General features: G+C 43.3%; 1 protein-coding gene across 5 annotated transcripts in view; it reads left to right on the forward strand.

The window, feature by feature from the left end:
- The window catches only part of IL1R2 (interleukin 1 receptor type 2), a 35226-nt gene extending 23633 nt beyond the window's left edge, over nucleotides 1-11593 (forward strand). For all 5 annotated transcript variants that reach the window (XM_015433317.4, XM_005575147.5, XM_005575148.5 and 2 more), the window contains exons 5-9: nucleotides 3238-3412; nucleotides 5718-5780; nucleotides 7718-7853; nucleotides 9293-9435; nucleotides 11396-11593. In XM_015433317.4, coding sequence (XP_015288803.1) covers nucleotides 3238-3412; nucleotides 5718-5780; nucleotides 7718-7853; nucleotides 9293-9435; nucleotides 11396-11562 — 684 coding nt within the window. In that variant the 3' untranslated portion in view covers nucleotides 11563-11593. The remainder of the gene's footprint in view (nucleotides 1-3237; nucleotides 3413-5717; nucleotides 5781-7717; nucleotides 7854-9292; nucleotides 9436-11395) is intronic.
- The last annotated feature ends 2021 nt before the right edge of the window (nucleotides 11594-13614 follow it).

Raw genomic sequence — 13614 nt, forward strand, 5'->3', positions numbered from 1 at the left:
ACAGGTTTGTCGCCCAGGAGCAACAGGCTGAATCTTGTCACCTAGGTGTGTAGGAGCCTCTACCCTCTAGGCCTGTGCGAGTACTCTCTGACATTCACACAACAAAGAAATCACTTAACCTGTTTCTCAGAATTATCCCCATTGTTAAGCGACACATGACTGTATTTATATATGGCATTTATATTGTATTAGTAATCTACCAGTAATCTAGAGATGACTTAAAGTATGGGAGGATGTCCGTAGGTTATATGCACAGATGACACCATTTTATATAAACCACTTAAGCATCTGCGTTTTGGCACCTGTGGGGGATGTTTCCTGAAATCGATCCCCCAAAGAAACTGAAGGATGACTGTATTTTAAAGAATTTAAAAGGGCCATAATTAATATGTTCTATTAGTCCTTATGTGGGTTGGGTAAAGGTGCTTGAAATAGTGATTTGTGAAGACAGAGTACATAACAGTTGAAGGAAATAACTTTTTACTGTAATTTGTCTATAAAAATGTAGAAAAAAGGTTACATAACAATTTCGTAGACATATTAAAGGAGTTTTTTAAAAAAGCACATGACGGCTGGGCGCAGTGGCTCACACCTGTAATCCCAGCACTTTGGCAGGCTGAGGCAGGTAGATCACCTGAGGTCAGGAGTTCGAGACCAGACTGGCCAACATGTTGAAACCCCATCTCTACTAAAAATACAAAAATTAGCCAGGCGTGGTGGTGGGTGCCAGTAATCCTGGTGACTCGGGAGGCTGAGGCAGGAGAATCGCTTGAACCCTGGAGGTGGAGGTTGCAGTGAGCCAAGATTGTGCCATTGCACTCCAGCCTGGGAAACAGAGCGAGACTCCAACTCAAAAAAAAAAAAAAAAAAAAAAAGCACACGATAAACTTTTTTGTTAAGGGAGTAAATATGGACACAATTTGCTTTCTTGTCTGGTTGAATAGATGTTATTTGATGTGCTCATTGCTCCTAGAGAGAACATCAGATCTGGCCATCAGCTATTGCTTATGTAGACCAGCGCTTGGAAAACTATGGCTAGGCCCTGGAATCAAGTTGTCTCCTGGATTTGAATGGCTCACAAGCCAAGGATAGTTATCGCTTTTTTAAATGTTTGAAAAAAAGGAAAAGAAGGATATTTTATGATGTGAAAACCACATAAAATTTAAATTTCAGGGTCGTTAAATTAAGTCTTACTGGACACAGCCACATCCTCTTATCTAGGTACTGTCTGTAGCTGCTTTTGCACGGCTTAGCTGTGATGGAGACCCTGCAGACTCCAAGGTCCAAAATACTTCCCATCTGGCCCTTTCCTGAAAACGTTGGTCAACTCCTGATAGAGACCCTAGATCGATATTGAAAAGTACAGTTATTGGCTTAACCATTAATGGGAATTACGGCTTAGCTGTGATGGAGACCCTGCAGACTCCAAGGTCCAAAATACTTCCTATCTGGCCCTTTCCTGAAAACGTTGGTCAACTCCTGATAGAGACCCTAGATTGGTACTGAAAAGTACAGTTATTGGCTTAACCATTAATGGGAATTAACCCTTTAATCGACAACAGGTTAAGTGGTTGACTGGTATGAACTACAGGATCTCTATATAGGATATTGATTTAATATTAGACACTTTGAAATGATTTTCTGAAAGTAGAGAAAAGTAGCCAGCACCTATGGATAGGCTGGCTGAGCTCTAGAATGCATTCCCTCTCTTTTTAATAGAGATGGGGTCTCACCATGTTGGCCAGGCTGGTTTGAACTCCTGGGTTCAAGTGGTCCTCCCACCTCGGCTTCCCAAAGTGCTGAGATTATAAGTGTGAGCCATCAAGCCCAGCCTAGAATGCATTCTCTTTTGGTTTGGAAAAAGCATAAGGAGGACAAATGAAAGGTTTAACCGGGAGAGGAAGGAGCACAGGCTCTGGCATCAATGGGTCTGGGTTTGAAACTCTGTTCCTTTTCTGATCTGTTGTGCAGCTTTGGCAGAGTGACTCCACCTCTCCAACCTGTTTCCTCTGTAAAGTGGCAATTAATAACTTTCACCACTTGGGATTGTTTCAAAGATTAAATGGAATGATGTGTATAAAGCACCCAGTGCAGTGCTTGACATGTAAATGGTGCTCAATAAATGTGCATGGACAAAGATGTTATGGTGATGCTTAGTAATCTTTATTCACTTCATAATAATCTACATATTACGGAGCATGTATTATATCCAAGCCTGTTCTAAACTCCCTTACATGCAACCCAGTGAAGTAGGAAGTGTAAATATCCCCCTTTTTTACAGATAAGGACCCATAAGGATGTTCCCAAGATCATACAGCCAGTAGATGGTGAAGTCAAAACTCAAACCCAGAAGGCCAATTCCCATACACCACTGGAACGACTGTGGTGCTGGGCCCTATTTGGCATTTTTCATATTTGACTACTCATACTTAGATCAATGAAATATCTCCTTTTAATTAAATATGTTTTAAAGTGGTACTCCATGAGCCATGTGACAATTTCCATTTTATCTGTGTTCTCATTCAGAGTGGGACTCTGAAGTGACACAAGGTTATATTTGACTGTTGCAAACTTTGACTAAGCATGATTTTGAAAGCGATGTCCCTGAGAACATTGTGTGCTCATTAGGGTGTTTTTAGAAATTCCATTCAGCTCTTTCTATTTCCTGGAGGCCTTGATCTTGAGGATTCTGTTCTACAGAGACCCCAGAGAACCTTGTGTCCATATAAAAAGTGTGGATTCGTTTCCCCTATTTAGTTTTTCTTATAACAGAATTTTTTCTGTTGCTGACTCACAAAATTGAAATGCTTTTTAAAGTAATTACTGCAACATCATCTCTTCTGAGCATTGTTGGCCAGCTCATCATGACTATTTGTAGTGGTCTTCCCAGATACTTCCTAAGGCCTGAAGGTAGCAGTCAGGACATAAACATATTTGTATTTTAGATGACTTACTTTGTCAAAGAAGAGTTAGTCTCTTTTTTCTCCCATTGGGCCTAGACAAATATGCTCTAACTATTGTAGTTAACCAAATCTAGCAATTTTATTGGTTTTATATGTTAACAAATTCCCTCCCCTAATAATACAGTCAAAAGGAGGCCCAAAGTACCAAATTGGCAAAGTAAATACCAGGGCAATTCTTGGATTGCAAATCCAACATTGGTTGATAATGATGATGCAATTCATAGCCTTTGAGATGTATATTGGTATAATGTCAACAAAAACATTTTCCCTTAAGGATTCTCTTCCTTTGGATAAAGACAATGAGAAATTTCTAAGTGTGAGGGGGACCACTCACTTACTGGTACATGATGTGGCCCTGGAAGATGCGGGCTATTACCGCTGTGTCCTGACGTTTGCCCATGAAGGCCAGCAATACAACATCACTAGGACTGTTGAGCTACGCATCAAGAGTAAGTACTTGCCATTGAGGCATCCGTCTATCCTGGTTCAATAACAAGCATGCAGAGAACAAATGAGGGTGCATGTACAATTCCTTGCAGGTCTTTGAAATGAAGGATAAGGGAAAACAGATCCATCAAGTCTCCTGAAGCATCAGGTTAATAAGATGTGCGTGATACTTTGAAAGGTATAAATCAGGGTGTTGATCTGAGTAAAGGTGAATGAATTGGGCAGTTCACAGGGTTGCAAGATGGAGGCTAAAACACACCACTCAAGAGAGTCAAGCAGTGGCTTCCTTGGAAGGTCTCCTTGGAAAGTGTCATGTGAATCTTTGCACCTATAGGGCTAGAGGTCACCACATGCCATAACTTTATGTATAATTTTAGGATACTTAGATTTTATTGGGTATTCTAACCGGAGGACCATGCCTTGCATATCCAGTGGAAATCGCTTTTTATTTGTCTTCCCTCAGGTGGATCTAGCTGCCCTTAATAGTGATATTTCAAATAGTCAGAGCTGCCATTGATTAAAATGAGTTTCGTTTGAAAATGGTGTTTTGAGCAGTATTGGCTATTATTTCACATTTGTTCAACATTTACTCTGTACCAGCTGTGTGCTGGACATGGAGCCAGGTGTAACCATGTGTAAATCTTGGACTTTGCCTTGGAGAGTGGGCCACAATTCTTTGTTTTTTATACTGAATAATGAACACAACTGGGGTCTTTTGAGGGGATTTCAGACAGCTTTGGAGACACACCAAGTTTAAATAATTGGTCTGTGAGGGGAAAAGATATCTTTCTCACAGAGAATCCAGAGATTCAGTTTCAGCGCGTTCTTCCACGGACTGAAGTGTCCTGGTTGTGTTTGTTTTACAGTCCTGTAAGGATTCGTTCATATCGGCTCCTTGTTCCTGGACAGGCCAGTGACTGAGGCCTCCTGAGCCTTTCCTTGGACCGGCACGGTCCTGTCTCTGTGATACTGCACAGGAACACTAGGGGGCAGCTGCCCCACATGCCTTTCTGTGTTGTGATCCTCAGTGGCTCTCAAGGGGTAGTCTTGGGCCAGCAGGGCCGCATCACCTGGGTACTCAACAGACATGCAAATCTCGGGTTCCGTGCAGACCTACTGATTGAAACTAGAGTCTGGGGGCTGCCATCTGTATCTCACAAGCCCCTGGGTGATGCTGGGGACCCTCAAGTCTAAGAAGCACTGAGATCCTGGAGGCTTCTTTCTCTCCCTGGATGCCCCAGCTCCACAGGGCAGCGTGAGACTTTGAGGGGAGGAAAAGGCGTCCGGCCGTGGTCGAGAAGCCGTCTGCCCCTCCGGCTGTCCTGCCATGCTGTCTAATGTGTACTCATGTCAGGATTTCAAATGCTATTTAGTGAAAATGAGGATGATGAGACCCGTCATGGAGACAACTCACAGCCCTCACCCGCCAGGTGTCCTTTTTGCTTATTTTTGAGGCGGAGTTTCGCTCTGTCACCCAGGCTGGAGTGCAATGGCGAGATCTTGGCTCACTGCAACCTCTACCTCCCGGGTTCAAGTGATTCTCCTGCCTCAGCCTCCTGAGTAGCTGGGATGACAGGCGCGCGCCACCACGCCCAGCTAATTTTCGTATTTTTAGTAGAGACGAGGTTTCACCATGTTGGTCAGGCTGGTCTCGAACTCCTGACCTTGTGATCCACCCTCCTTGGCCTCCCAAAGTGCTGGGATTACAGGCGTGAGCCGCCGTGCCTGGCTGTCTCGTTTCTTTACATTGGCTCTAATCCCTTGGAGATCACTTCTGCCTCCCTGAAGAGTTTATCTCTTCAATTAGCAAGACTTCTGTGGCCGAGGCCAGGTTACACACTAGTCATCCAAACAGGTGGTTCTTGAGCCCTGTGCCTTTTCTAGAAAACTGAATCTGGAGTATTTTGTGGCAGGCACTTTGGAGAGGTGGAGAAGATATTTTAGGTCAGATCGAGTTTTGGGGAAATCCTATCTCGTGGACCTTGTAAACATGACTCTTAAGATTGTGTTCAGGAAGTCTGGGAGGGAAATGGTTAATTGTTCATAGAGCAAGGACCAAAGACCTCCTGTCAGCGGAATGTGTGTTTAGCTGTGGCCTCTTCCAGTAATCTCTCTGCTGGGAAGTCATTGGCCAGGGATGCTCGATTTTGTAGAGAGCCTGTTTCCTTTGCCAGACAAAGGCTGACTCTCATAATGACTGACCGTACTGGAAAGGATAACTTAGTTGATTAGCCAAACAATGACTTGAACCACAGCGTCAAATGAAGGCTTTCCTAATGGAATCTCTTTTCCTTACATCTTTCTCAGAAAAAAAAGAGGAGACCATTCCTGTGATCATTTCCCCCCTCAAGACCATATCGGCTTCTCTGGGTAAGACCCACGAGGACCATTCCGTGCACCTGTGGGGGTGCAGGGGGCTTGGAACCCTCGTGTCTGCTGACCATATCTGCCCCTTGGGTGCAGTGTGCCTGGGTGGAGACCTTAGAACTCCAGTATGTGAGGCCGGAATAACAAATGTGAGGGAATATTTCCCTTTGGCCAGTTTGGTTAGAAATGGCGTAATCTGAAAACAGGTATGCTTTGCTTCATGCAAAGCCTACCTGTAAAAATATGAATGTGAAAATCTGAATGTTCTGGCAGCGGTTATCAACTGCATGAGAAGATGAACAGCATGAACCCCAGGCAGAGCCAGCACCCTCAGTGTATTTAAAATAATTCACATCACCAAAACTTGGCTGGCGCTCTGCCTCTCTCTAAGACTCCATTTGTAAAGTAGGTTCAGCTGTGGTCAGTTTCTTGTTGCTAGAAGAGCTGGTAGACTGGTTGAATGGTGCTATGAAAATGACCAATGGGGCTTTCTGCTTTTCACCCCATGTGTGCAGTCCATCCTGGCCAGCACAGGTCCACACTAGTGGCCAGTGAGGGTACGTAAGTGTACTGTACTAACAACCTACTGATGCTAGTGGTGGGGAGGAATTGATGTTTATTGAGCATCTACTATGTTCAATGGGATCCCATTCAATCTCGACATAGACCCTGTAGGTTTTATTTCCTCAATTTTCCAAAAGGAAAAAGCCACCCAGGGCATCACGGTGGCTCAGTGGAGGCCAAAGGGCCACCCTCAGAGTGAGGCTGGAGTTCAGATTCAGGTCTGTGTATCTATAAAGACTGCACCCTTTTATGTGTTTGTTTCTGGGTAATGTTTTTGTAGGTCTGATACTCATTTATGAAACCCTGGCTGCAGAGTCTTTTAAAAAACAATTTATTTGCTTTTTCCTTTTGTTTAGTGTTGGTTTAAATTTTAAATTTGAATTGGAGGCCATAGAGGGCGGGCTTTTGTGCAGTTGCTGGGACTGCTGGCTGGCACTTGGGTTGCCGCTGCCACAGTGCAGTCCCTATGGCTGCAGCTCTAGGAACAACCACCTGGAAATCTGGGGCAGTGGGCACAATGGGTGATACCTACTGGAGCCCCAGTGTTCTGGCTCCCTGGGGCTTCCCAGCCAAGTTCCCAGGCCCAGTTCGCAATCAGTTGCTTTGAATGCACTGGAATGGGTTGTGGGGCCAGGTAACACTGATTAGTAGGTTGTTATGGCTGAGGAAGATCTTTAAGGTCATAGGATTGGCATAGGATGGAGAAGGGCTGGCATTCTCAACCCATGGTGGGGCCAGGTGCATTCAAAGACACACCACAGGGAGGCATATCACCCACGAGGAAAAAACAAGTGAGAAGGATTTCTTCTTCTTTTCCTTCTACTCTTCTTCGGTGAATGAAAAAGAAAAATAATTTCCTGTGATTGAGGTAGGGGGGCCTAATACATCACACTGCACAACTGCAGAGGGCACCATGTATAGAAAATACAGAGTTTTTAAGAAGGGTTGATCCCCAGAGTCATCTGGGAATGGAGGGTTCCCAGGAGAAACATTAGAGCCAAGACCAGCCTCGGACAAAGAGAAAGAATCCACACGTTGATCTGGATTGTCTGAGGTAACTGAAGTGAGTGGCAGAGGAAGTTGGCTTGAACTTAGCATGCGCCCTGGGAGCGCAGGGGCCTTGGCGAAGCCATTTAACTTCAGGTGCCTCTTGGTTTTCGCCTGCTGTGAAGACCAGTTGTAGGAACCAGAGGCACTTTGTAAACAGTAAAGCTCTGTGTGAACAGAATCATTTGAGAAAACTAAATTTTCCACTAAGGAAAGAATTGGCTGGTGAGGGGTGTTTGAGAAGCTGAGGAAGGACTCAGGGCTCAGGTTTACTGATAGGTGGGAGGCGCTGGTTCTGCTGTTGACATGCTGTGCCTTGCTGTCCACAGGGTCGAGACTGACAATCCCGTGTAAGGTATTTCTGGGAACCGGCACGCCCTTAACCACCATGCTGTGGTGGACGGCCAATGACACCCACGTAGAGAGCGCCTACCCGGGAGGCCGCGTGACCGAGGGGCCGCGCCAGTAAGTGGGCCAGGGTCTTCTGTCGAGACCTCTGTGGGTTTCACTCTTCCTTTTGGAGACAGTTATCACTATGACCCACATACCACATTAAAAGTAACTTTTTGTGATTCCAAACTATTGGATGTTTAGAGTTTTAAAAATTGAGTTTTGCTAAAAATCATCTTGAGAATCAAACCTTCTCTGTAAATACTTAAAAGTCGAGTTGCAGTTGACATGCTGGTATTGATGCTGCTTTTTGTGGCTGTTTAATTAAACAGTGATCCTTTTATTTTTGCAAGTTAAAAAAGTATTTTGGAGTTAATACCTTTCCATTTTCCACTCTGCAACCTGACTGTCAAACATTTTCATAAACCCTTAAAAAGACCTCGAGACGCAGCCACAGGATCTGTAGTGCCTCTTCTGTTTCTCAGGGAGCTGTGGGCTGCCACACTCTCTAAGGAAGGTTGATAATAAAAGGAAGAAAGAATTCAGTTCTTATGAGCAGTCATCTCTAGATAATGTTTTCTCACTTTGAGACTAGAACAGACCTTTTGTAAATGGGAACTCGTTGCCTATGAGGGAGACCATTCAACGTTCCAAATTGTAAGGTATTTTTAAAATCACAGTTTTGATACTTTGAATTAACCTGAGCTTTTGCTTGCCAAATGGTTGTGTTTTTTGAAAGACTTATCACAGAAGATCTTTCTGGATGTAATTTAGCGGATAAAAACTATGTGTGGTTAGCACAATCATGTGCTTGCAAGTTCTCATTGCGAAAGACCTGGCCACAACTAAATGCCCATCTCAGCTTACTCATACGATCCATTTACTTAAAGGAACCTATATTCCTCCTACAAATAAAAGAAAAATATTCCTAGTAGATCCACTCATCCATGTTTTTATTCATACTAACAGATAGTAGTGAGGTGTCTACTAATTTCTCTAACACTATAAATGGCAGCTATCCTGGCCAGAGCCATTCCCCTGTGCTGTCTGCAGGTTTCCAGAGTGAGAGTCAGCAGTAGAGATGAGAAGAGATGGCACCATTGAGGGCTGGAGTCCTGGAAACTCCCTGCCCTTCAATATGCAAGTGATTTAATGGTGAGGGACTCAAGTTTCCTCAAAGTAGACGTTTCTGTTCCCACGACTGTGTTTTTTGTTGTTGTTGTTGTTCATTCAGGGACTTATAAGATGAACTTCCCCATTATCTAACCCTGTAGTGTAACAACTGCTTGATACCAGTGACCGCCAACTTCAGTGACACTTAGGCCTTCAGGAACAGGCTTAGAAACTGTCCCAAATGAATAACAAGTATGGTGGCAAGAGCTCCTAATTTATGAAACTTGAAAACAATAAAAGCGCAATGGGTGCTTCTAATGGAGAGTGTTTAGATGCCTACATTGTGAAAGACAAGCTTGCCTTTGATACAATCATATTTAAGTGAATGTTTTCTAACTCAGGGAATATTCAGAAAATAATGAGAACTACATTGAAGTGCCATTGATTTTTGATCCTGTCACAAGAGAGGATTTGAACATGGATTTTAAATGTGTTGTCCGTAATACCCTGGGTTTTCAGACACTACGCACCACAGTCAAGGAAGGTATGTATGTATTTTGGGGAGCACTACAGGAGAATATAACATGTTGAATGTTCCGTGAATACTAGACAAAGCTGCTTGTTCTTCAGATGATTCCATAGAGATTCCCTCACATTGCTTGCTAGTGAAGAGCTGAAAAGAAACCTCCAATTTTTAAAGATTTTTGGTAGCGTGGAAGATGAACTTCGGGAGATTATACTCAAATGAAAAATTTAAATAGCAAGCTGATGTTTGAAAAACAGATGAAATGGTTCTACAGTAAACTTCGAAACACTCTGCATGTGGCTCTGCCTTGGGTCACTGATCACCTGTCTTTGCATGGCCTCTAGAGGAGGCTGGATTGTTCTTTATCCTGAAGATGAGAAACTTCATCCTCCAAGAGCTGAGAACTGGGAGCTACCCAGGGTTCAGGGCAGCTTTAGGGTCAAAGTCATTGTATAACCAGAAATAGGTACAAGGCTACAGCCAAATCAACCCAGCGTTCATTTAAGGACATTCAAAAAGAAGAAGAGGAAAACCCACATTATCATTTTTGATTAAATTGATTTCATATCAATGTTTAATTGTTGAGCAGGGGGGAGAGGTGCCTTTAATGTAGTCTCTGTTGGCAGCCTGAAACTAATGGCAGGCAAGCCAAAGTGATTCCCATCTGAAATCTCAGTGATGCCTCTTGGACAATCATACAGCAGTAACGTAAATACAAATTGCTCCAGGTCTCCATGTTTTGCTGGGGAGGCAGCGACAGACACAGTGTAAACTGGAAAGCTAATGATGCGTTCCAGCCTCAGGGCAGGGAATGGCACCCAATGCAACTTTCCTTCAACTGTGCACCGTGCACCACAAGCCTTACACTCACCTGAGCCACTGGTTACAAACACAGATCTCTGGACTTACTCCAGATCCACCCTGTCAAATTCTCCTAGGGAGAGGCTGCAGCCTGTGACTCAACAAGCTCTTTTCACAGTGAAGTTTGAGAATGAGGGCACACATGGGAAGGGTGGCGTTTCAGATCATTTCCAGATGAGCAGGCTGGGAGAGAGATGGTGGTTGTACACATTTACCCACAAAAATCAGAATGTTCCTTCTCGGGGTCAGATTAGTGAGCCCAAGGAACCTGTGGTTTGTCTGGCCCTCATGCTGGGAACCTTTAAAATTTTCCATAACATGAGCCTTGTCCCTGCATGTGGCTGGCCGTGACTGATCCAGGGAACACAGGCTGAGAGTCTTTCACCAGGACTGAGAGGTGTATTCAAACAGCTGCCCAGAAAATTACAGCTGAACTTACTTCTAATCTTTGTGGGGTTTTAAGATGTGAGAATCCTCTGGAGCAACAGGCTGAGGTCATGTCGATTCCTGGATGACTAAACAGACTGTGGTAAATAATAGCTTAAAAATGCAGGATTCCAGTCTCATCAACAATGTGTCTGATAACACTCTGTTTTCACATTTGCTTTTTGACATTTTATTCAGAGTCTCTTCCTGTATTTCCATAACACAGAGACGCCAAGGAGCAGAACATAAAATAGCTGGACCCAAGCAATCATGTTGGCCCCTACAGCTCCATTATTCAAAATTTATTTTCCTTTGCTACTTCCTTTGATCCTCATGACACCCATGCTCATTGGAAAAGGGCAGATTGTTCCTGGCTCTGTCACAGTTGGCCAACTGAGACATAAACAGGCAGCATCTTAAACGCACAGTGTCCCACTGTCGGAACAAAGTTAAACCCTCAGCACTTGCCCACTTACCCTATGACGTTTCCAACAGATTTTGCCCTATCTCACTTGTTTCTCTAATCCACAGACATCATTTGGTGTGAGGGATGTGCTTTCTGAAAATCAATGCACATTTATCAAGAAAAACAAACTCCAATTTCGTTCTTGTCCTGTACACCTGCATTGCCCTGTCTTCTTGTACAGTGAGAGACTGTTCAGCTCCTGATGTGACTCTGTTTTCCCCACAGCCTCCTCCACGTTCTCCTGGGGCATTGTGCTGGCCCCACTTGCACTGGCCTTCTTGGTTTTGGGGGGAATATGGATGCACAGACGGTGCAAACACAGAACTGGAAAAGCCGATGGTCTGACTGTGCTACGGCCTCGTCATCAAGATTTTCAATCCTATCCCAAGTAAAATAAACAGAATGAAATAATTCCAACACAAACTCCGTATGCCCTCTCTTATGGAAGTGGCTGTGTCTTTTTGAGGGACTCTGTTTTTTGCCTCAGTTGTCTACCAAAGGCTCCATATTTATAGTGGCTTTGTAGTAAAGGACTGAAGTCTTATATTCTGTTTTTTTTTTTTTTTTTTCTAAAAATCAGTGACAGGAGTAGATGTGCCTGTGAGTGGGTGTGAGTAGCTGTCTGCTACTTGTGACCTATTTAACAGAATGAAGTGCTCTGAGGCCTGCATGAGAGTGGAAAACATCTGCATGAGTTTTGACATTCATTCAACAAAAACATATTATGCGTCTATTTTGACTAGACTCTATGGGAGGTGTTGTAGATACAGTGATGGTTAAGACATGGTTTGCCTTTCAGGAAGCTGGTTGTTCATTTTGAGACCAAAAAGGATAAAGCAGAAGAATCAGCAAGAATTGATGAACTTTTTGGAAAGGGCTATCCAAAAAACAGCAATTTACAATACACACGTTGGAATGTATTAGTGAACCGAGCATTAGGTCCAACTTCGTAACAACACGTCTGAAAATAGAAGGAAGGGCATTGAGATAATTGTAGACAAATGGAAAAAAAAATATAACCAGACCCTCTTTCATGTCATATACCAAAAATAAAATCCAGATAGAGAAATGAGTTCAATTAAAAAAAAAAACAAAAACTCCAATGGCAGGAAAATCAGCACGGCTGGTGACTCCACCTTTCAGGTCTCTGTTCAAATGTGACCTTCCCGGAGGCCTTTCTAAAGCAGCGCCTCCTTCCTTCCTCTCCGTCCCCTCACCCCGCTCTGTACCATGGTAGCTTTTATCACCACCAGACCTTCCAGTATAGATTTGCTTGTTCATATTCAATTTGTGTTTCCCACCCAAACAAACGGAAGACCCATGAGGGCAGAGAGATTATTTTGATCCCAGCTGTATTTCCAGTACCTCAAAGCAGGCATTTAATGAATATTTGTAGAAGAAATGAAGATGGGATGAACTCTTTCTTGTTCATTACCAACAGACTTGCAAGAGTAAAGGCGAGGAGGCTTAATTACATTATGATTTCTGCACAATAAAATCACAAAAGCAAGGTTTAGACGAAATTGTGTCAGACAAGCTCAAGGAATGAAGAACTATCATGTATAGAGTTATCCAAAGTCGTAGAAAAGGCATGTGTCTTAGTCTGGGCTGCTACAACCAAATACCATAACTAGGATGGCTTGTAAACAACAGAAATGTATTTCTCACAGTTTTGGAGGTTGAGAAATCCAAGATCAAGGTGCCAGCAGATTTGGTGTCTGGTGAGGGCCCACTTCCTGGCTGATAGATGGCAGCCCTCATGACTGAATCACCTCCCAAGGGCCACAACCCCTAAGACCATTATATTGGAGGTTAGGATTTCAACATACGAATTTTGGGAGGACACAAACATTCAGTCTATAGTCGCATCATCACCCTAACAGATGAAAAAATGTGAGTAGGGGATTGCAGAAGAGACACACATAAAGGAACTCATGGAAAAATGACACTTTCAGTAAGAACCAGAGGATGTAAATTAGAGCAAATTTGAGATACTGGTGCACTCACACAGTATCAAGTGTTTAAAAGTTTTTATGAAACACTCTCACACCTGTAATTTAATTTATAATTTGGTGCTGGGAAGAAGAAAGGCAACATGAGCCAAGTCAGTTGGGTGCTGGACCAGCTTGCATCTTCTTGCAAGAGCCCAGGATGTGCATCACTTCTTGGCTCTGTTCAGTGATGTCATGTTGGTAGCTTAAAATTGGTGGCCATTGTGGAGTCTTTACACCACAGAAATTGGCAGTTGTCACAAATCAGCACTCTCTTCCCCAGCATATCACAACAAGGTTTGAGAGATGCCCAATGATACTACTCCTGGGAATTCAGCTTAGGAAATAATTTAATAAAATAAAATCATTAGAGATATAAAATAATGTAATAAAACTTATTACCCTGATGATTAAAAATTATGCAGCAACTATCAATTATAATGATTAATATTA

This window comes from Macaca fascicularis, chromosome 13, assembly GCF_037993035.2.
Source record: "Macaca fascicularis isolate 582-1 chromosome 13, T2T-MFA8v1.1".
Lineage (NCBI taxonomy): Eukaryota > Metazoa > Chordata > Mammalia > Primates > Cercopithecidae > Macaca > Macaca fascicularis.